The 24,255-nt window shown below is 41.5% G+C and overlaps 1 protein-coding gene across 2 annotated transcripts in view; it reads right to left on the bottom strand.

Moving 5' to 3' along the window:
* The window catches only part of SCAF4 (SR-related CTD associated factor 4), a 105,323-nt gene that overhangs the window by 38,005 nt on the left and 43,063 nt on the right, over positions 1-24,255 (bottom strand). For both annotated transcript variants that reach the window (XM_073668314.1, XM_073668315.1), the window contains 8 exons: positions 23,119-23,309; positions 22,842-22,942; positions 22,596-22,709; positions 15,988-16,144; positions 15,748-15,902; positions 15,203-15,506; positions 5,513-5,599; positions 4,956-5,120 (listed from right to left, as the gene is read on the bottom strand). In XM_073668314.1, coding sequence (XP_073524415.1) covers positions 4,956-5,120; positions 5,513-5,599; positions 15,203-15,506; positions 15,748-15,902; positions 15,988-16,144; positions 22,596-22,709; positions 22,842-22,942; positions 23,119-23,309 — 1,274 coding nt within the window. The remainder of the gene's footprint in view (positions 1-4,955; positions 5,121-5,512; positions 5,600-15,202; positions 15,507-15,747; positions 15,903-15,987; positions 16,145-22,595; positions 22,710-22,841; positions 22,943-23,118; positions 23,310-24,255) is intronic.

Here is a 24,255-nt window from a genome sequence, read left to right as displayed (position 1 = left end):
TGTCCCAACAGGTATTATAAGCTTGCACTTTTTTTTTTTGTAAATGTCAAAAATAAAATAGGAGGTATGGATGAAAAAAAAATCAATCACAATACTGGAAAAATGTGAATAGACTGTTAAATCTACAGTTCTGAACCAATGAGAACAACAACTGTGTCCAGCAATAGCAAACAGATGTAAAATATTCCCCACCCCTACGTACATCCCCTCTGTGACTGCAGTGTAAAGTGTAGAAACAATGTGGAAATTACCATTCTGTCAAGGCACAGTCCTTCAGGACAGAGCATCCCCTTGCAGCTTTACAAATTCACTAAATAGAAAACCTGGCTGTGGAGGAGGTTAGATGTAAGATGCTACGCGGGCGAGAAGTGTCAACGTCTACCTCTACAGTAGAAGCAGTTCAAGTGGCAAATCATGTTAACATGGTTCATTTATTTTACATGTAGACAAGCCCCCTGGATTTTTTATTGGAAAGCAAGTCATCATATACATAATCCTGTATTCGGATTATCTCAACCCACTTAAACATGTGAACTTCGTTCTGATCCACAATATAAAGTTATCATCACTGCCTGAAAACCTGATACATTTAAATAAAATTTTTATTTTTCAAAAAAATTGTCAGAACACCCCAAATTATATATATGCGTGCATGTAGCTCTTAAAAGACAATTCCAGCAATATCTTCACATAACCAGTTCATTCCTCCATTACTAAAACAGATTTTGCATTTGCAGAGCTATGTTAGATCTGAAGCTTCTCTCACTCCAGTTCTATTCCCCGCCCAGCGCCACCTACTCCTGATTGGGCGCTAGGCGTGGAATAGAGCTGGAGTGACAGAAGCTACATATGTACTATAGCTCGTCAGCCTCATTTGCATATCTGAGCCTCTGTCACTCCAGCTCTATTCCCCACCCAGCGCCGCCACCTCCTGCTTGACTGACAGCATCTATGCTGTGCAACTAGAGCCATCTGTCAAGCAGGAGGCGACGGTGCTGGGTGGGGAATAGAGCTGGAGTGACAGGCTTCAGATCTACAAGTAGTCCTAAAGCCTCACTTGCACACCAATGCAAACGCTGGTTTCTCGGTAACAGAGGAACTGACTGGCCATGTAAAGGTATTGCTGGACTTGTCTTTGTAAGAGCTACATGTGCATGTAAATAGTTAGGGGGGTGAAATCATACTGAGATTCCCTGATCTGTATTGTGATTATGGTGCAGGTTGCTATAAAAATCAATGCTTATGGGATACAATGAATCTTCAATGGGTTTGTGGCTTACTCTGGGTCAAAGTGAAAGACTGATTATAAAAGTAAATTATGGAAAAGTTGTATAGGCAATATGTTAGTTATTACATCTGTGTAAAACCTGAATGTTAAAACTCTGGTAATACTTGATAACTGAAAGGCTTTTAAAGAGCATTTTCTGTTAACTGTCTTCATGTGTATGAAGAAACTTCATTTCCACTGTATCAAGTGTGTATAGATTTTCAAAAATTGGTTTAAATGACAAAAATAAAAAAAACTCTAAAAAAACAAAATTTCAAATAAATACTTCTTGATGTAAAACCAATCGCCATGTTAATGTGTATATCAAATCAGAAGTAAAAAAAAAAAAAAAAATAGGTTAAAAAAATTAAAAGCAGACAAGAAATATGCCTGTATTACCCACAAGGATGGACCCTTAATTGAAATCTTTATTTAACGCCTACAATTCGCTATAGAGGATGTAAAAGTATTCTGGTCACTGCTCATGGGTAAAGCAAGTGTGTAGATTAGGTCTGCTAAAAACAAGCTCAACTAGATGTAAAGACAATGTGGCTTGTTTTAAGTAACTACTACTGAAATTGGTTGTCAAAGTAATCACAAACTGCAGTTGGTGCTTTCAAGCTTTATGAAGAATGTGTTTCGCAGATTCCATAAAATGTTTTTTAATGAGTTATCATCATACTGAGGTCCTGAAGGACTTAAGAAAAGGAAAAATACCCTCCATGTGCCTCCACTACTACTGCTGTTAATAGGCTCCAGACAGTGTCTCCTCCCTCCTCTGGCAGCTAAAATAGCCCTTTTCTTAGCACTCCAGCAAGAGTCCTCAGCTCTACTGCCATGCCATTGTACAGACTCCACTCCTTTCTTGACAAGCAGGCAGACCGCTATTGACTGCTCGGCAGTGAAGTGATCAATATGCAGAGACCTGGCTGAGTTGCTGAGCCAGCGTGACCACTAGCACTCCGGCCACTGGGTGGATGTGCACATTGCTATGCTCTCTGGCCACCAAGTGCTGTCACACTATGTAAATAAATATCAGAACTCTTGATGGGATCATTTACTGCATGTAAAAACAGTTTAAGTTCAAAAATTATCATTAGAGCCACATACTGTATATCAAGTAATGATAAAAATCATAAAAAAAAAAATCATTAAGGCACTTAAGATGGTGTGTAAATACTAGAGAAAGTGGGTGTCATTGTAATCATAGTGAATCAAAGGCAGAAGAGCTTCATACTAAGCAGATATCCATCCTGCCAAATCAATTGCTTTCAGAAGCTTAACATATAGTTGCTAAACTTTTCCATTGTTTGTAAGCTTGTGATATGTTCTTCATAGAAGTCGATAACCTTTAGAATGGCTCATTCTTTAAAGGATTAGCCCTCTGCTCACTTCTGTGTGGAGAGGTGAGTGGGACAATGGTATCGTTAGGATACGATCGGTGCAAGTTAAATTGCATTCAGGCAGGTACCGGTGGACTTGCAGTCACCTGTCCCGCTCACCTCTTGAAGCAGGAATGAGTGGAGCAGGACTAACCCCTATAACCAATTCATGACGGCTAAAATGCATGACCCCCTGAAGAAGCAGGACGAAACGCACTTCAGGTGGAAGGACACAGGACCTAACTCTTCAGTTTGTGACCTAGGCGATTAGTTTTTAGCCACTATTGCGTAATTTTTTAATACTATATCCTACACACGTGTGTTCAATTTATATAATACACTGCATGATAACCTCTACATCTATGCATCTGTGTGCCATCACTTCTATATTTTATGCTAGATAACACTCCTTTGATCCGGTCTATTTACGTGTCCATTTGTTGTGAGGCACATGTGTTTTTATATTTTGCGTGTTATTTTTTAATAAACTTTAAAGATTTTTAGTTCACTTTATTTGCCTTAAGTGCATATATCCGTATGCACCCATCAAGATACCGTATTTTTCGGACTATAAGACGCACCCAGGTTTTAGAGGTGGAAAATAGGGGGGGACTTTTGAAGCAAAAAATTAGAACTGTAACTCCCGGCATGTTCTTCAGCTCCTATGGCATGCTGGGAGTTATAGTTCACCACAGTGGTTGTGTTTTGCTGTGTGTGCTTAAACCTAATCTACAGTATAATGCTTGCCTCACTGTTTCTTGTCTGGACTGCGCTAGGCAGGGAGCGGTGGTGTCACTCTGCAGGGAGCGGTGGTGTCACTCTGCAGGGAGATGGATCACGGAACAGGAATCAACAGCGCTCTTATGAATTCATTATGGCCGTGTTAGACAGGAGTTAGTGGGAGGTCTCCGGTCCAGATCACGTGCCTCTTTGTAACATCACTGCAGCATGTGTTCTGGACCGGAGACTGCCCACTTTCTCCAGTCTAACACGACCATAGTGAATTCATAACAGCGCTATTGATCCTTGTTGCGAGATCCATCTCCCTGCAGTGCGACTGCGCTCCTTGCTTAGCCCGATGGAGCGTGGTCGCACTGCAGGTAGTGGGGTTGCACGGCATGAACAGGGATCAACGGCACTGTTATAAATTCACTATTGCAGTGTTAGACTGGAGAAAGTGGGCGGTCTCCGGTCCAGAACGCGTGCTGCAGTGACGTTACAAAGAGGCAGGGCTGGGGGGACTGCGCGCTGTGCTGTTCTGTGTTGCCCCGGCTCTGCCTCTTTTGTAATGTCACTGCAGCACATGTTCTGGACCGGAGACCGCCCACTTTCTCCAGTCTAACACGGCAATAGTGAATTAATGGCGGCGGCGCTGATTTTGCTATGCGAGCCTTCTTGCGACCCTTGCGATCTTCCTGCCTTGCGACCATGCTCCCTTCAGTGCAACCACGCTGCCGCCTCCACCCCACACCACACAGTAAGCTCTATAAAAACTATATTTGGACTACATTCGGACCATAAGACGCACCCCCCTTTCCCCCCCAAATTTGAGGGGGGGGGATTGAGTCTTATGGTCCGAAAAATACAGTAAGTTGTAATTTTGGCGTTTTCACACTAGTTTGAATTTGTCTTGCTGAAAGGGGCAAAAGCTGGGGCGTGGCAACACTGTCAATTTAATTGAAAATGCTGGCATTTTGCATTTCAGAAATGCTACTCTAGTTCTCGACTGGAGTAAGATTTCTGGCATGGTGTACAGAGGCGCACAACAGAATAGTCGCAGAATTCCTTAAGTGTTATACACCTCTTAATGAATTTGTCGTTGTGTGCTGCAGCAAGACTGGCGCAGAGTGAGTGTGAGCAACGTCAGTTTTTATGAATTGACTCCATAGTGTATTCCTAAACCTTTCACCCAGGAAATATATTCCTTCACAAATTTCCTGTAGCCATATTTTTCCAGAAAGAACCTAACTACTAATAGTCTGTCCAGACAGCATTTATACAGCACTGATATTTTATGAAAAACTATTGTGCACAAGTTTCTGAAATCAAATATTTAGCAGAGAAACCCTCAAGCAGCAGTTAACTATTTTCCTTTCATAAACTGCATGAACAGCCAATGAGTCCTTGTAAAGAACAAAGAGGACATAGTTATCGCGATATGAAAGGACACTTAAAGCCTCTAAAATCATCCTCACACCAAGACCCTGAACTGAACAATAATATAGAACAATAATATAAAACAACCGCCAAGAACAGGAACAGACTTCTAAAAAATATATTAAAGAATATATTAAAGAAAGCCTTACCGTGATGTGGGTTCATTGGCCCAGGAGCATTATTTGGCCCTCCTTGCGGAGCAGGCCCAAATCCATTTCCATTATCATCAGACTCAATATTTTCTCGTCCAGATCCAAGAGACATAGGATGTCCTTGTGATACGTCTGAATCATTTGATGAAGGACCTGCTGCAGCTAAGAAACCAAGTGTTATTCACAAAGCTCCCAGAATAAGTGAGATCCTCATAGTAATTTATGCAAAATCCCCCAAAAAACCAACACAATATACACCGCTCCTGAGCTAGCTTAGGAGTTTGATTTGTTTTAATAACTATGTAAAATGCCTGAAAACTAACTGCATGGGTGTCCTAAAGATATAAGATTAGAGATATACACAAATTAATTTAAGTGGATCCTGCGGACCACATTGGGGTCCCACTTTGGAGAGCTCGTCTTCCCCAATTTATAAAACATTGCATAGGCACTGAACTTAGAATTAATTTATCATCTATGAGCTGCTATTTAGCGAATTGTATAAACATTCGAACAAATATAAATCACGAGGTACCAGAAAGGAAGTGACTTACAGGTTGGGGGCATGCCTAATCCAGATATAGGTGGAGGGAGAGATACCGGAGCCATGGGAGGGGGCATCCCCGGAGGAGGTAGAAAGCCTGGAGGGCAGACACATCGTTAGAAAATCAGTGATTGAAATGCTTCATCACAAAACCACAACCCTTGTACACTTACAAATTATGGTCTACTAACAATCTGTTGTATGTGTATCGATAACAGATAGGTGGGGATGTGTCACCCAACACCCCCGCCGACGAGCTGTTTCTGGCAGCGTCTGGATGTGATCAGCTCCGTCAATCGAGAACATCCGGCCGCCGTTGGCACCAGCTAATCAGCGGAGGTGCTGGGTGTTGCCCCTTCATCGATCAGCTACTGATGACCTATCCTAAGGATAGCACCATCAATATAAAAGTCCTGGACAACCCCTTGAAGCACAGTGAATGCCCAACAACTAGCAAGACCTATATGGGGTGGGAAAATTAAAAAAGAAAAAAAAAGTTTGGTTCGAAATGGAACGAAAAAAAACCCCTTAAAAACTGAATACGGTAAAACTTTGGTGTAAGTTTGTTGTCCATTTGCATCATTTTTTTTTCTTTCGACTTGATGCCAAACGGACATGTGAACATAGTCTTATCCTGGTATTGAAATTTTGATTTGTTTTATCTTTGCTCGTTTGCAGAGCCACCTTGTTCATATTACTTAAAGGGGTTGTCCACCATTAGGACAACCCCTTCTTGATTTAAATGTTTGGGGCCGATAAAAATAAAAAATCCTATACTCTCCTCCCAGCGCTGTCGGCACTCACGGTCCCAGGACTCTCGTGTGGTTGTTGTGACAAGTGACGCCGGCGCCCAATCAGCACTGGCATCACTGTCCCGCATTCAGACAAATTGAACATGAAGAGGAAGTCCGGGCTGAAGCTGATCTGACTTCCTCTTCATGTTCAATTCGACAGAAGGAGACACTGATGCCAGCGCTGACTGGGCGCCGGGGTCATGTATCACAACAACAATATTGGAGGACTGGGGAGAGCAAGTGCCGAACCAGCAGGAATGTCACAGACACGGGAGGGGAGTATAGGCTTTGCTTTTTTTATTTTAATCGAGGCCAAGCGTGAGGTATGAGAGAGTTGTCCAAGTAGTGGACAATTTCTTTAGGTCTAATTTTGTGTGTTAATTTAACCCTAGAACGCATGACCATAAAAATCTACACTTTCACATACCTGTGGCCTTTTAGGCCCGTGTGCAAATAACATGGAATAACTCAAACAAAAATGACAAACAACTATATACCTGAGGAATACCTAGAGTTTCAAAATTCTAACTAAAGTAATCTTTCAGAAAATAGAAAACCATTAACAGGGCGGGCCTGCGAGGCCCCAGGTATGCGTTCTAGGGTTAAGCTCCACATCTTATAGTCCTTGCGGATTGAAGAAAAGCCATAAATCTTCACAATCATTTAACCATGTAGTGGGCTGGAAAGTTCCTACTTTGACACCTATTAAGACGTTGCAATGTCTTTCATCAGTCCTAATTCATAAATGTTAAATAATTTTAAAGAGTCTGGTACTGTAGGCTCATTCATTCATCGCCTATGCATGCATTTTTGCCTTAAGTTGGCTTCCCATCATACAATCCCCATGCAAGAATAGTCCTGTAACAGATATCAGGAATAGGAAAGGGCATAACTTGCTAACAACTAGATTGCAGGTTTCCCTGTCCTCAGGGCTTTACAACCTTGAGAACAAGGCTCTGCAGCCCCATCTTGAAAGGAGCTGAGGTGCACATAAGCGGCCTCCAACCCAATGATTGTTTATGGGACTGATGCAAATAACCAAGAGTTTTACTTTCCAATCCCTAAACAATAAATGGAGTAGATAATGCATATGTAGTCCATTCAGGGCTCTGTTCTCAAGGTTCAAAAGCCTCAATCTAGGGGTCAGTGGGGGTGCAAGCGGACGAACTTCAGAAATCAGCAAGTTCTCCATCTTATGGATACTTTTTTTTTAAGGGAATAACCATTTAAAAGGTAGGTAATAATAAATACAATTATACACATTTGAATAAAAATTTTTCTAAATGACTTTATTTAGCAAATAGATATGTTTTACCTAGTGCACCGTCAGGATTTCATACGATGGGGACGGCCATCTATCTATCTCACTGTGCAGCCCGACCTACTGCGAGTCCTGGTTGTGATCGATGGCAGCTGCCATCTTTAAAATCCTGAGTGCAACAGTCAAAGCATTCATTTTTGCTAAATAGAGGTGTTCAATATTTCAATGTGTATTTAATTACATTTATCAGAGAACCCCGCTTTAAAGGACCAATCTTTACTGACTTGTGTTTTAGTAAATACTTACAGCATCTTTGTAGAACTGTGCTGTACAATATTTATTATTCCATTTAAATATTTATGAACAAATTGACAATTGGGCATTGTCATTCACTCTTGTAAAAAAGGTACAAACAGCATTGACTATACCGCAACAGTATTGTGACAGGTCCCAGCTGATGACACTCAGTTGTCAATTTATACATAAATATTAATGAATAATGGCGGAACAGCAAAATGCTGCGCTTCAAGAAGAGTGGTTACAGACTTGTTATTTCAGGTAAAGTTTTAGTAAAATAGATCAGTAAGGAGAAATGAAGGCTACTGACAAACTCCCCAGAAAGCAGCAGCAAAGACCTGTCAGCACATCTTTCCTGTAGAGCTGGACATGATGCAAGTGTGGCTGCAGTCCTATGACAAGTCTGCCCTGCTGGCACATAGGCCTGTTAGGTTACAGATTTCTTTTTCCGCCAAATGGATAATACACGTGGCTACACAGCAAGAAGACATTTTACATGAAAGGAACTTAAGGATTTTGAAGAATTAAGGATACCGCTTCTGAAGAGAAAAATTGCAAAGAAAAACAAATATGTACTGATTATATCAAAATGTTTCAGATTTATCTCATTTCCTGGCATTCATCTTACCTCTGAGTGAATGCTCTACACTACAGGAATATAACCTGTATGGCATTTTAAAGGGAATCGGTTACACGTTGGATGTGGTTCTCCCTATTACACTCATCTAAGTGGGCATACGCTGACCTGTGCAGAGATCACTGCGCAGGGAGGGGGTAACAACCTATTATGAATGATTGATCATGTGTTATCTAGTGTATATAGAAGTGCTGTCAATGTAATCCAGCCTGTGATGATACTGAGACTGTTGAAAAGTCTTCTGTATATGTCCGCCTATAGTGAGGCTCAGTGTTCTAGAGTGGAAAATGCAATATTTCAGCTTTATTTTTGTATAATGACATGGAAATAAGGTTTAAAAAGATTTGAGTTTCATAAGAAAAAAATAACTTGCAATTTTCACATTGGCTACTAGACCTGATATTAGACTCATACTTCCTGTTCTTTTTAGCAGCCACATCAACATGGGTAACAATGGACTAACACATTGACTTAAAGTATTTTAGGCTCATGCTAAAATCTGGGCACAAGGTATTATGAAGGGGAGGAGGTGAGCTGTGACATAACCTATTGTGAATGTTGGATCCTGTGTTGTCTACTGTATATAGAGGTGTTATCAGTCATTGTACAGGAGGAGGAGGTGAGCTGTGACATCACCTATTGTGAATGGTGGATCCTGTGTTATCTACTGTATATAGAGGTGTTATCAGTCATTGTACAGGAGGAGGAGGTGAGCTGTGACATCACCTATTGTGAATGGTGGATCCTGTGTTATCTACTGTATATAGAGGTGTTATCAGTCATTGTACAGGAGGAGGAGGTGAGCTGTGACATCACCTATTGTGAATGGTGGATCCTGTGTTACCTACTGTGTATAGGAGGTGGTTTAAGTCATTGTTAGGAATCGCATAGACTGTTGTAGGACAAAAGATTATTTGGCCATAGCCCTCTCCCCCATACACAGAAATGCTCCTGTGTGGTTTATGAGCGAGCCGCTGCCAGACTCCTGTCAGCAGCTTACCCCCAGGGAGGACAAAAAGGAATAGCCATTGAAATTCAAAAAGGGCAAAAAATCTGCTAATGAAACTGCTGAAAAAGTTATTTGTACAGAATAGAAAGTGTCTAATATTAGGCATTATTCATGCAATAAAATCCAATTTAAGTATGTTATTGTAACTCATACACTGATTTTCTGGTTTTTATTTTTAGGGGTCATACTCATCTGCGAGAAAAACGGACGAGTGCAATCCGATAAAAAAAAAAAAAATCAGATTGCACTTTGACCAATGTTATTCTATGAGTGACATCTCATTTGCGATTATTTTCTCAGCTGAAATCGGCCTGAGAAAAAAATTGCAGCATGCTGTGTATTTCGGACGAGACTCTGCAATGCAAGTCAATGGGTGTGTGGAAAAAAAAATAAATAAAAATCATGGCACTTGGGCCATGGGAGTGCCGTCCGATTTTCACGCACCCATCTCCTTGAAACCTGAGAAGCATACTGTAAAATCACAGCGCTACCCAACAATATAGAATAGAGAGAATAGCTATACATACATAGAATAGTTAAATAGAAAGATGTCAGTGACATATAATTAGTGCAGTGACTGTGTTGCTTACTGTACATGTAATTAATTCTTTTAAAAAGAAAAAAATGGCATGGGGTCGCCCGTAATTTTATTCACTAGCAGGGGGTAAGCGGACAGTTGTGGGCAGATGTTTGTAGCCTGGGAAGGGAGTAATACCCATGGAGCTTCCCAGGCTACTAATATCAGCCCCCAGCTGTATACTTAGCCTTATACCCTTATTAAAATGAGGTAAACTTGCTAAATCGACAGTGTGTCAAATACTTATTTTCCCCAATGTACATACAATATAGCCATGTAAACAAACCCTTATTTAGACCAGCTAATGTAATGACGTATACTTAGCCAGGATGCACTTCTTTACTCAGGATGTACAATACAGACCAGAAGTTTGGACACACCTAATCATTTAAAGATTTTTTTTCTGTATTTTCATGACTATGAAAATTGTACATTCACACTGAAGGCATCAAAACTATGAATTACCACATGTGGAATTATATACTTAACAAAAAAGTGTGAAACAACTGAAAATCCGTCTTATATTCTAGGTTCTTCAAAGTAGCCACCTTTTGCTTTGATGACTGCTTTGCACACTCTTGGCATTCCCTTGATGAGCTTCAAGAGGTAGTCACCGGAAATGGTTTTCACTTCACAGGTGTGCCCTGTCAGGTTTAATAAGTGGGATTTCTTGCCTTATAAATGGGGCTGGGACCATCAGTTGTGTTGTGCAGAAGTCAGGTGGATACACAGCTGATAGTCCTACTGAATAGACTGTTAGAATTTGTATTATGGCAAGAAAAAAGCAGCTAAGTAAAGAAAAATAAGTGGCCATCATTACTTTAAGACATGAAGGTCAGTTAGTCTGAAAAATCGGGAAAACTTTGAATGTGTCCTCAAGTGCAGTTGAAAAAATCATCAAGCGCTACAAAGAAACTGGCTCACATGAGGACCGCCCCAGAAAAGGAAGACCAAGAGTCACCTCTGCTTCTGAGGATAAGTTTATCCGAGTCACCAGCCTCAGAAATTGCAGGTTAACAGCAGCTCAGAATAGAGACCAGGTCAATGCCACACAGAGTTCTAGTAGCAGACACATCCCTTCAAAGACTTAAGAGGACACTTTGTGCAGCAGGCCTTCATGGTAAAATAGCTGCTAGGAAACCACTGCTAAGGACAGGCAACAAGCAGAAGAGACTTGTTTGGGCTAAAGAACACAAGGAATGGACATTAGACCAGTGGAAATCTGTGCTTTGGTCTGATGAGTCCAAATTTGAGATCTTTGTTTCCAACCACCGTGTCTTTGTGCGACGCAGAAAAGGTGAACGGATGAACTCTACATGCCTGGTTCCCACCGTGAAGCATGGAGGAGGAGGTGTGATGGTGTGGGGGTGCTTTGCTGGTGACACTGTTGGGGATTTATTCAAAATTGAAGGCATACTGAACCAGCATGGCTACCACAGCATCTTGCAGCGGCATGCTATTCCATCCGGTTTGCGTTTAGTTGGACCATCATTTATTTTTTAACAGGACAATGAACCCAAACACACCTCCAGGCTGTGTAAGGGCTATTTGACCAAGAGGGAGAGTGATGGGGAGCTATGCCAGATGACCTGGCCTCCACAGTCACCAGACCTGAACCCAATCGAGATGGTTTGGGGTGAGCTGGACCGCAGAGTGAAGGCAAAAGGGCCAACAAGTGCTAAGCATCTCTGGGAACTCCTTCAAGATTGTTGGAAGACCATTTCCGGTGACTACCTCTTGAAGCTCATCAAGATAATGCCAAGAGTGTGCAAAGCAGTCATCAAAGCAAAAGGTGGCTACTTTGAAGAACCTAGAATATAAGACATATTTTCAGTTGTTTCACACTTTTTTGTTAAGTATATAATTCCACATGTGCTAATTCATAGTTTTGATGCCTTCAGTGTGAATGTATAATTTTCATAGTCATGAAAATACAGAAAAATCTTTAAATGAAAAGGTGTGTCCAAACTTTTGGTCTGTACTGTATGCGAATCGATGCAGGACTATTTTTAACCTTAACGACCAAACAGACATTATACTTTACAGGATATATCAATGCAAGTAAAAAAAAGGAAATAATTGACAAAATTCAGACGGTATTTAATAGGACATGTGCTGCTGAGAATAGTAAATGTGAATGGACAAAAAAATTGGTCAGAGTAGCTGATTAAAACATCGTATTTTCTTCCACAGCATTGTGGAGATACAGGCTTTTGAACTTGATATGCAAATCTCCCCTTAACCAAAGGGGTGTTTACAGATTCTTCTCTGGGAACGTTGAATTTTACTTTTGTATGATGTTGACCAATCCTAATAAGTCAGACTCATACAGGTGATATAGATATATTTATTATATCACCTTGATACAGAGAATTAAAAAACTTCTCTGGAGAAGGTCAGAGCCGGCCTTTTCAATGTAATCTGGTGAGACTTCATGCATCTAAACATGATCACACCGAGATCCCCTTCACGCCTTTGCTTACTAACAGTTGATTCCTGAAAGTAGAAGAGGTGTGCTGTAATGTCATTACATACAATGCTTGGCTTCTACCCCAGACATTGGATAGATCCAGACCGCACTTCAGCACTGCTCCTCGCTGAAGCTGTGAGCGCCTGTGACATTGCAGCGCAGCTCCCCCTCCTCTCCGGATGCTTCTAATGTCCGTAAGAGAAGGGAGTAAGGAGGTCACAGCGTGATCAGGTTTACATTCATGACGCCTCACCAAATCACGGTGAAAAAGCCATTCTGACCTTCTCTGGAGGAGTTTGCCCAATTATAAGGTGGCAGTGCTCTACAGGGGAAAATTAACAAAGCCATACAGTGAGAAAAGTAACTGCCCTCCCAGAGATGAGTCTAACGCACCCTTTGGTTCAAGGGGAAATTTGCATATCAACTTCAGAAGCCCATAGCTCCATGTTTTGGAGAACAAAAAACAAAACAAAACACATACATTTTTATGCCCCCTTCACACAAACAATTTAATTTTTTTTTTAAAAAATCCTGAAAAGTTTTTATTAAAGGGAATCGGTCACTTTTGGATGTGGCCTTGTTCAGTAAAAAACATTATTTTAGCTTCGATCTTCCAGGCAATGGGAAGTAGTCTGCCCAAAAGATAAGACTGCCTCCCGTCTTCGTTATACAACATTTCTTCTCCCCTTTGACGTCATGTGCGCGGCATAAAATCTCGCGCCTGCTCATTCTGCCTGCCGTCTCTCCTCTGCTCTGTTCCGCCCATCTGTGGGCACCATCTTCAATTTTGATGCGCGCAGGTGCCAGAGGCTCACTAACTTCCGGTCCCACTGATCGCCAGCACACAGTAAAGGTGAATTCCCCACAGTGCAGAGGAGACAGCAGGTAGAATGTGGAGTCGCGGGATTTCCGGTCGCACACATGACGTCAAAGGGACACTGAAGAGAAGGGGAGGAGGAATCTTGTATAACAAAAGACGATTTTTACTGAACAAGGCATCGTTCAGAAGGCATACACGTATGACTAATTTCAGCTGTATACAACCTGTATGCCCATATTAACTAAAAGTGCTCAAGAGGGTGACAGATTCCCTTTAAAGCCTGGGCACATCCAGCAGTGTAGTTGTCTTACCACTGTTTTGGGGCTCCTCTGCAGCTGCGCAGACCCATGCATGGTGGTGACCTGCAGCAGCGCAGACCCATGCATGGTGGTGACCTGCAGCAGCGCAGACCCATGCATGGTGCTAGCAATGCATGGAATAATTGATGCAGATTATTGTAGGACTGAGCAGATCTATTTTGGCATGAGCTTCTGATAAAACATCTTTTGCATTTCTACGATAGTTACTATTACGAATTGCATCACCATTTACTAAGGTTCTCTTAAAGCTACAGATGACAACTCACAAAGATACAGCTCCTATAAGGCTACAAGTGACAACTAAAATAATCTTGCGTCACCAAAGGTGCCCATAAAGCCCCCATCACACTACGCGAGATCGCTGCTGAGTCACAAGTTTTGTGACGCAACAGTGACCTCAGCAGCGATCTCGCTAGGTTTGACACATAGCAGCGACCAGGCCCCTGCTGTGAGATCACTGGTCGTGTCGAAATGGCCTGGACCATTTTTTGATCGTTGAGGTCCCGCTGGGTAGCATGCATCGGTGTGACACCTTACCAACGACCTCATTGGCGACTCAGAACTGAGAAGTCGTCCCTCATTGAGGTCTGAATCGTCAGAGTAGCTGCTATGTGACAGGATCCCAACGACCGCCGACATAGTTATACAGGTCGCTACGGGTCTCCGTATCGTTGCTGCGTCGTTGGGAAGATCTGACTGTTTGACATCTCACCAGCGACCACATAGCGACACAGCAACGATCCCTGCCAGGTCGTATCGTTGTCGGGATCGCTGTAGCGTCGCTAAGTGTGACCGTACCTTAAGACTAAACACTCACAGCCTGGACTCCATCCTTCTCACGCGTGGTATTAAAGCTCATATAAAAGTTGTGTCTGGCACAGACCACATGCGCTTAATGAATGAGGTCTGTAGCTTATTGTTATTTTTTACAAGTTAGACAATGACTTCGGGTCTGATTCAATATTACATTTCTGCCTTTGTCCCCTTTCAGAAAACTTTTCCTGATATGTATAGTTCACTGTTTTTCACTTGCCCTCCTGGGGTTAGCACCAAATCTTTGTTGCTCAAATGTCTCCGTTGATTGACTGTAGCGGTGACATGCCGACAGCGCTGCAGCCACTCAGCCTAGTTGACTCTGCCCATGTAGACGGCAGAAGCTGCTCAGCTCAGTGACTGGTTGCAGCAATGTCGACGTGATGCCACAGCTGCAGGAAAACAACGGAGCCTGGAGCAGTCCAGTGGAGTAAGTAAAGCACAGGTTTTTTTCATTTCCTTTCTTGCGCACTGTACATATCAGCAAAAGCTTTCTGAAAGGGAACAACCCCTTCAAAAGACTTTTCTGTTGCACCAAGTTCTTTTAAGAAGCATTTATGTTCAAGTCTATTTTTTACTTGTTCGTAAAAACACATTTTGTGCTGTAAATTAACCATTTTTATCAGGTATAAGAATAGTCAAATGATGATTAATAACATTCACATGAAGAATTAGCCAGACCAAAAACACACAAGTTCATACCTGGCGGCAACTGCATTGGATTAAATCCTGGCCTCATAAATGGAGGTGGGGGTAGACCAGGAGCAAAACCTGGGGGCGGTATGTTTATAGGCCCTGGGAAACCTGGCATAGGCATTCCTTGAGGCATAGGCATTCCTTGTAATGGTGGCATTGATGGATGAATAGGCATCCCTTGTGGGGGTGGAGGCAACCCTTGAGGAATAGGTAAACCTTGGATAGACGGTAAAGTAGTACTAGGCTGCAGAGTTGGTATGGATGGGATTGTGGAAAGAGGTGGGACAGATGGCACTGGCTGAGGACCTGGCTGGTAATGCAAGAGAAGAAGAAAACTGCATTAAGTACAAAAATAAAAACACTGGTATATACAAAACATTACTGTGACACAATATTATACACGTTTTACAAATATAATGGTCACGATGCTGGGAGTAAACACAAACTCTTAAGCCATTTTCCTAGAACACAAAGCCAAAACTTCTGAGCGGAAGTTACAAGTAATATGGCAGCAAACGCTTTACAAACTAGACGCTGGCATTAACACTTACCATGGCTGGCATTGGATGACGAATCGGGAGAGATATCACAGGTAAAGGTTGTACAGGTTGAGGTATAGATGAAATGTTTTCAGTCTGTCCGCTTTCCGTAGCCCCATTGTGAGGCACATCGGTACTCTCCGTTTTTTTAGTAAAAGGTTTCCAATCTTCAAGGAAAAAAACAAAAACACAAATTAGTTTAAAAGTCAATGAGTAACCAAGTAGAAACATTCAGTAACAAATGTTATGTACCTGCAGAGAGGGTGTCGCTGTCCAACATGCCTCCTTCGCACAGTGCCTCCAAGTCGTCAGGTTTCACTTTACTCCATGGTATGTAGGTGACCCCTATTTCCACATCCCAGTATTGCTTATACTCCGCTTTAATGCCTTTGTTTAAAGCCCATGCGATCTAAAATACATATTGAGCAGTGATAATTCCTTGTGTGCATACATTCTCAATCAAATTGTGGCAAAAAGGTACTAAACACGTCCACATCCCAGAAAATATTTGTTTTCTGACTCATTTGCATGACACAATCAAACACCAATTTTTACAACATATTAAACCAAGTGTAATTAATCCATAATAAGTTATGAATGAGTTTTATAATTTCTAAGTCCATTAAAATTATTATTACCTTCATAAAACTGTCATGTAAGAAGTTTTGATTGGTGGGGGGATCCATGTGCCCATACCGATCGATAAATTTAAGAGGTTAAATCTGTCGTTCTGATCTGTCTCTTCCAGGCTCGTGTATGTATTTAAAATGGTTTTACCACTAACAAAAGTACATTTTAATTATTAGATCTTGGAATAAGTTCCATAATTGAATGAGGTGTTAAAAAATAATGTTCCTGTGCTGAGATAATCTTATAAATGTGCCTCTGCTATGTACTGTGTAATGGCTGTGCCCGATGCGGAGCGGCTCCTGTCAGCAGTTCATGTCACTTAATTCACAAACAATACTAACGTCACAGCAGAGGCTCGCAGCTGCTACTTTATGAGGCAACATTTCCCTGCCTGGTTTATCACAGGAGCAAGTGTTTCTGCCATGTCAGCAGTCCTGTGAGCTCATCATAAATCAAGCCAGTGACGTAGGAGCTGCTGCGGCCACTGAGCTTATATCACTGACTTCATTTTTAGGATGAGGTCAGTGGGCTGAAGACGCTGCACAAACACTTGCTCCTGTGATAAAACACGGAAATGTGTTACCAAAGAAAGCAGCAGAGTCGAGCCTTTATCGTTTTATCTATATCCTCACTTATCATAATCAATTTATGCTTCCCCCTTCTCCCCCCTGGGCCATGAGCTGTGGTATATGCAGGCCATGAACTGGAGAGGCTCAGCATGGTCAGACACATTTATAAGATTCTCAGCACAGGAACACTTTTTTTTTTAAATAAATCCAATTGTGGGACTTATTCCAAGGTCTATTGATTAAAATGCCCTTTGTACGTGAAACAAACCCTTTAATATTTAACTAATTTGTACACAAATCCAAAGGAAGAAAGGGCAAAGGGGCACAAAATCCTGCAGCTATTTGTGTACAGTGACCAGTAAGAGCCTCAGCACCCAGACCACCACCATTAACATTTCCCAAACGTTTCTTTGATATGTCAGACATTTTATGAAACGACACACCATTTCAAGACGTTTATTCAACTTCTGGCTGTCCCGCGCCTCAGTGTAAGCTTTTAATACAACCTGTGCTTGCGTAAGTTTTAGTATAACGTGACAACTGCCATCTTCAACATATGGATGCAGAGATCGCTACATTCAAAGTCTACAGAAAATATGGGCATCTGAGGGCCTAAACCAGCACGGCGGGGGTGCCATATATAGGCACAGTTTAAGGCAAGATTTGTCCATACCCCTTCATAGATGAGATGCGAGCGTTTTATTAGTGGGATCACTACGACTGTGTGAGGGACTCGCTTCTCTGCAGGTCAGGGGAGGAAGACCGGAGAAGAGGAATGGACTGTTCACACGGTAGAAGATGCTGTCTGCCAGCAGGAAGTGAACAGTCCACAGATAGAGAGGAATAAGTAAAGAGGCTAAAAGGGGTGAAAAAAAAAAATCACACTGGAGACTGGCATTTTGTGCTCTGATACATTAAAAAATATGAAGTGCGTTACTCCAAATGATATTTATTTTCCAATTATGGGATAAACACTTAGCCCCTTCAACCCCCGAGCAGGTTTTCACCTTCCCGACAAGGCCAAATTCTGACCAGTGTCACTATGTGGGAATCACTCTGGAACGCTTCAGCGGATCCCACTGATTAGGAGACTGTTTTTTCGTGACACATTGTACTTCCTGATGGCCCTAAATTTAGGCTATTTTTTTTTTTGCGTTTATTTGTTAAGATATCAACAATTTTGCAGTTATCAAACTTTTAAGCACTTAAACCAGATAGTTATTCCACACAAAATAGTTAATAAATAACATTTTCCACATGTCTACGTTACATCAGCATAATTTTTTTAAACAATATTTTTTGGGGTTAGGAAGTTAGAAGGGTTAAAAGTTGACCAGTGGTTTCAATTTTCCAACAAATAAAAAAAAAAAAAAAAGTTTTTTGTTAAAGACCACATTTCAATGAACTTTGAAATATCCAAAAGTGACACCATTCTAAAAACTGGACCCCTCAAAACCACATTCAAGAAGTTTATTAACCTCTTTAGGTGCTTCACAGGAATTAAAGCAGCGCGGAAGGAAAAAAAACTGAAAAGTTTAGTTGATCCCACAAAATTGTTGATTTAGCCTTTAATTTTGCATTTTCACAAGGGTAATAGGAGAAAATGGACTTCAAAATATGTTGCGAAATTTCTCCCGAGAATGTAAATACCCCATATGTGGTGAAATCTAATGTTTGGGAGCACAGCAAAGAACGGAAGGAGCGCTATTTGACTTTTGGAGCGCAAAATTGATTTGGAGAGCCCCTGATTTGCCAAAACAGTGGAAACCCCCCACAAGTGACTCCATTTTGGAAACTACACCCACTCAAGGAACTTATCTAGAGGTGTGGTGAGAACTTTTACTCCACAGGTTCCTTCACATAATTTTATAACGTTGAGCTGTGAAAATGGAATACATTTTTCCGGCAAAACTTTTGGTTTAGCTTAAATTTTTCATTTTCACAAAGTTAGCAGGACAAAATGGACTGTAAAATTTGTGATGCAATTGTCCCAAGTACGCCGATACCCCATATGTGGGGGGAAAACTACTGTTGGTTAGCATGACTCGGCTTGGAAGGGAAGGAGCGCCAACTGAATTCTGGAGCTCAATTTTGTCTGGAATAGAGAGAGCGTTCACCATGTCACATTTCAAGAGCCCCTGACATGCCAAAACAGCAGAAAACCGTCACAAGTGACCCCATTTTGGAAACTATACCTCTCGAATTTATATAAGGGTGTAGTGAGCAATTTTTAACCTTCAGGGGATTCACAGAATTCTATAACATTAGGCTAATTGGAAAATTACCATTTTTCCACTAAAATGTTACTTTGGTCCCAAGTTTTCAATTTTCAAAAGGGATGATAGAAGAAAATGAGCAGCACAATTTGCTGTGCAATTTCTCCCAAGTATGACGATACCCCATATGAGGTCAAAAACTACTTTTGAGGCACAGTGCAAAGCTTAAAAGGGAAGGAGCACCATATTATAGTGCACATTTTGCTGGAATGGTTTAAGGGTGCCATGTCACATTGGTAGAGCCCCGGAGGTGCCAGAACAGCAGAGCCCCTCCCATAAGAGACCCCATTTTACAAACTACACCTCTCAATTAATTCATCTAGGGGTCCAGTGATCATATTGACACCACAGAATTTTATACCATTTGGCAGTGACGAAAAAAGAATTACATTTTTACCACAAATGGGGAAATAGGTAAAAATAACCCCAGAATTTGTCCAACAATATCTGCTGAATGTAGAAATACCCCATATGTGACTCTACAGTACGGCTTAGCCACACGAGACTTGGGAGGGAGGGAGAACTATTTGCCTCCTGGAGTGCAGATTTTCCTAGAATCGTTTGTGGACTCCATATACAGAGACCTCAAGTGCTAGAAGAGCAGAATTTCCCCCTCAAGTGACCCCATTTTGGAGATTACACCCTTATAGGAATTTATCTACAGGTGTTGTGATGATTTTGACTCCATGGGAGTTTACTAGAAACAAGCAGCAGTGGATGTTGCCAAATGAAAATTGCAAATCTGCTGTTGTATCGTCTAGTACGTTGTAATGCCCAGCTTATGCTTTTGGAGACACGCACCCGTAAATTAAGCAGGCTCTCATCACTACAGAAATGCCAAACATGTGGACGCTAAAATGTGGTTAAGGCACACTGTTGGGCTCAGAAGGCAGAGGGGCATTTGGATTTGGGACTGCAGAATTTATTTTGGGGGGCGAGGAGCCATAGATCTTTTCCAGAGCCTGTGTGTTACCAGTAACGTAGAAGCCCCTTATATTTCCGTTAACAGATGGCGGACCTGAGTTGGGACTTGCTTTTTTGTGGATTGATTTGAAGCTTTTGTTAGGAATAGTGTTGAGCGAGTATGTTCTGTTAACCCTTTCGTCGAGTATGCTCGGGCCGAGCTCCAAGTATTTACAGCTGCTCGGTGATGTGTTTGAATCACTCCCGTGTGCATGATTTGAGACTGTTTGACAGCTTTAATACATGTGAGGAATGATTGTTTCTTTTGCATGCCTCACATGTAATAAAGCTGTCAAACAGTCGCAAATCATGCACACGGGAGTGATTCAAACATAACACCGAGCAGCTGTAACTACTCTGTGCTCGCCCGAGCATACTCGACGAAAGGGTTAACAAAACATACTCGTTCAACACTAGTTAGGAACATTTTGAATCACATTTATATGGCACTCTACGCCGGGGTTTCCATACAAATCTGAATGACGGGATTCAGATGAAACCAGAGGGATCCATTCACTAGAATGAGGCAGCAGAATTACTCTGGACTTCGTCTGGCCTGTGTTCAGCAGTCTCCTTTTTAGAAGTGCACAAAACTGTGGTCGACCGCGCTTTTATGCGCTCCTAAGAAGAAAGACACTGCCACATCACTGGCCAGACAGAGTCCACAGTGCCTCCATCTGCCTCATTACAGAGAATCTTCCACCGGGGTTTCCATCTTTATCACGTAGTTCAGAGATTTACACGGAAACCCTGTTGTAAGCGCTCAGCATAGAGCACAGGATACATGTGCACCGAGCCTTACTGCAATCTTTGGGAAACAAAACAGCAGCAGGTGAAGAATTGGTTTTATTTATTTTTTACGCCGTTCCTAATGCGGTATAAGTGATTAGACCACTTTATTCTTCGGGTCAGTGCGATTACAGCGATGCCAGATTTAAATCTATTTTCTCTGTTTGGCTGCTGTCACACGAAAAGATGCTTTATTTTCAAAATACATTTTTGCATCATATAACATCATATTTTGAGAGCTACAATTTTTCTGCCGACAGTCATATGAGGGCCGAGTTGACGTTTTTATTGGTACTATTTTCGGGCACAACATTTTTGATCACTTTCTATTCTGATTTTTTGGAGGCAGAATGAACAAAAACCAGCGATTCAGGAATTTTTTTTTATGCCATTCACCATATAGTAAGCAATGAGGCAGCTTTTTTTCTTCAGGTTGGTACAATTACAGCGATACCACATTTATATACATTTTTTTTTAAAGTTTTGCAGCTTTTGCACAAAATTGTATAGAAAATTATATTTGCGTTGCTTTATTGTAAGAGCTATAGCTTTTTTATTTCTCCGCTGATGGAGCTGTATGGCATTTTTGCGGGACAAAATGACATTTTCAGCGGTACCATTTTTATTTACATTCAACGTTTTGATAGTGTTTTATTCCACTTTTTTGGCGGTATGATGAAAAAGCATAGATCTTTGCCAAGTTTATTTACAATGCTCACTAAGAGGTTAACTGGTGGGACAGTTTTATAGGTCGGGACATTGCGGTCATAACAAATGTGTATTTTTTTTGCATAAATATACCTATTTATTGGTGTGAGATATATATAGATATATAGATATATATATATATATATAGATATATATATATATATATATATCTCTATCTCCTATGGGACTTTAACTTTTATTACTCTGATCGCTGGTATAATGCACTGCAATGCATTATACAGGTCAGTGCTCCGCTGACAGAAGTCTCTTAGACCGTGCTCTGTGCATGGTCTAACAGGCTTGCTGTACCTGGCTGACCCGTAGGTAGTCATGAGAACCTCTATCCCTCGTGACGATATCACAGGGGAGGGCATCCTCCTTTCAGGGATTTAAATGGCCCAAGGCGATGCTGGCACTGCTCCTAGCATTGACAGTCGAGGCTCTGCTTTCACTTAAGCCGATGACCCGGAGGCGATAGTGTGGGCGCAGCTCCTGTCCATGTCATTTTATGGGAACCCCTGACAGAGTGCCCAGGTGAGAACCACTGAGCTTAAAGGCTGGCTGCTATGCCGTCTACGTGACATCAGCACCACAGTCATATCCAGACACCGGGAGCAGAAACGAGACTCGCCAGTGGACCTGGGGACAGTGAATATAGCACGAGTTCTTTCTTTAGGATAACCTGCATTAAAATTTACTTTAAGTGACAAATCCCTTTAATAAAAAAAAGAATGCATACAAAAACAATGCAGGCTTACACTGTTTTGCAAGAATTTGTTAGCCAGAAACAGGACAGGAGTATCATGTGTAAAAAAAACATGGTTAACATTAAAAAAACACTGAAAAGAATACGATTGTATTATTGATAAATATTTAAATGTGCATAAAAAATTTAGTCTTCATTGGACTATAAGGAGCTGCGTACCTTTATTGCCTTCTGGTTAACCTTGTAATTTCCTCTGCTCAGTTTTTGTAAAGCACGATATGCATCCAACCTTTGCACCATAACTATGTAAGCACAGCCTCGTGGGGGGATCATCTGCAAAGGAAAAAAAAATGTTGCAAATGATATATTCTTCAAAAACCAGTCCAAAAACTGAATTCTCACTTTCCGTATCTGAGGTAAAGCAAATTACCTTCATGGAAAATTAAATTGTGCATTCACACTTACATTAATTGAGTCAATAGGGCCAAACTCTTCCAGGAGGCTGCCAACGTCTTGCTGAGACGTCCGTTTGTCCAGTTGTCCAACCCATAGTGTAGTACTGCAAACTGAAGAGAAGAGAATGTGAGAAAAGAAAAAGCACTGAAAACAGAAACCACCCTGCTGAAACAAAATGTTTTTCGTAAAAAGCTGTAAATAAATCAGTAAAGAGACTATCGGAAGAGCTAGAGAATAGAAAATCTCCCTCCAGAGCCACTTATACACCAGTCCACGGGCCACTCACCACTGACAGCTTGTGATTTAATAGGGGGAAGACCTTTCACTCTGCGCTCTCGTTCCTTTTCACGGTCACGTTTTTCTTGAGAGCGAGATTTTGGGGAGTGACGTCGTCTGTCACGGGATCGAGAACGCGATCGTCTGTGTCTAGAACGACGAGTGCGGGAACCAGATCGGGATCTCCGCCTTTTGGGTGATCTGGAGGCAAAATACACAAGTCCTTTTCACTTCTGAAATGGTTTCATATCGTACACCATTGAATAAGTTTTTCAAACATTAATGCTTCGCTCTTGATGTATATATTTGGCTTTTGGGGGAAAAAAAAATAGAGCAACCAATTTTTATCAAAGAGTAATTAAACCATAAATTAAATAAATTTTTAAATGTCACCTCTATGTAGCAGAAATCGTCCTGTGCTATGAGCGCCGACCACTAGGTGGCACTCATAGCGATCAGCTCATGACAACCACTGGAGTCTGCTGCAGACCCAGGGTTGTCATGCCCACGCATCGGTTACCCTTGATCAAATGACGGGGTCACCGATGGGCGGGGTAAGTGCCGCTGTCAGATTGACAGCGGCATTTAACATGTTAACGGCCACGGATGGATCGCGATTCCACCCACGGCTATTGCGGGCACATGTCAGCTGTAAGAATCAGGCTGTACAGGGGTTAAATCCTGATGTCAGAGAATGACAGCGGGATTTAACTAGCCGAGGCTGGAGGTCTAATTCAAGAGCAGCTATTTAAGGCACATGATAGCTGATTAAATCAGTCATCAATGCTGAGAATTGCAAGCAGATATCTATCCATTATGCAAAACCATCAGGGAGGCGTCGGATTGGCTTTAAAGTTATTTTAAATTTGTTCAGCAGCAGGACAATGACCCCTAAACATACAGCCATTTTTGAAAGCTTTCTTACCCTGCAGCAGTATTTTTCTCACCTAATACTGTTGCACAGCATTGCATGTAAAAGGGAGATAGTGATCTGTCTAATGTTTGTAATTGTAATACAAGACTAAATAGAATAGTTAAAGGGTATTCCCATCTTGCACAGTTAAAGCATATCCAGTAGACATGCAATACATTTACAAGATGGGCATCACCTACTAAAAGGGAGTAGGCTGGATTTTTCCCTCCATTT

This window comes from Phyllobates terribilis, unplaced genomic scaffold, assembly GCF_046119375.1.
Source record: "Phyllobates terribilis strain yellow unplaced genomic scaffold, ASM4611937v1 Scaffold_2__4_contigs__length_985480577, whole genome shotgun sequence".
Lineage (NCBI taxonomy): Eukaryota > Metazoa > Chordata > Amphibia > Anura > Dendrobatidae > Phyllobates > Phyllobates terribilis.
The sequence above is the reverse complement of the archived record's forward strand: the minus strand, read 5'-3'. Positions and strand labels throughout refer to the sequence as shown.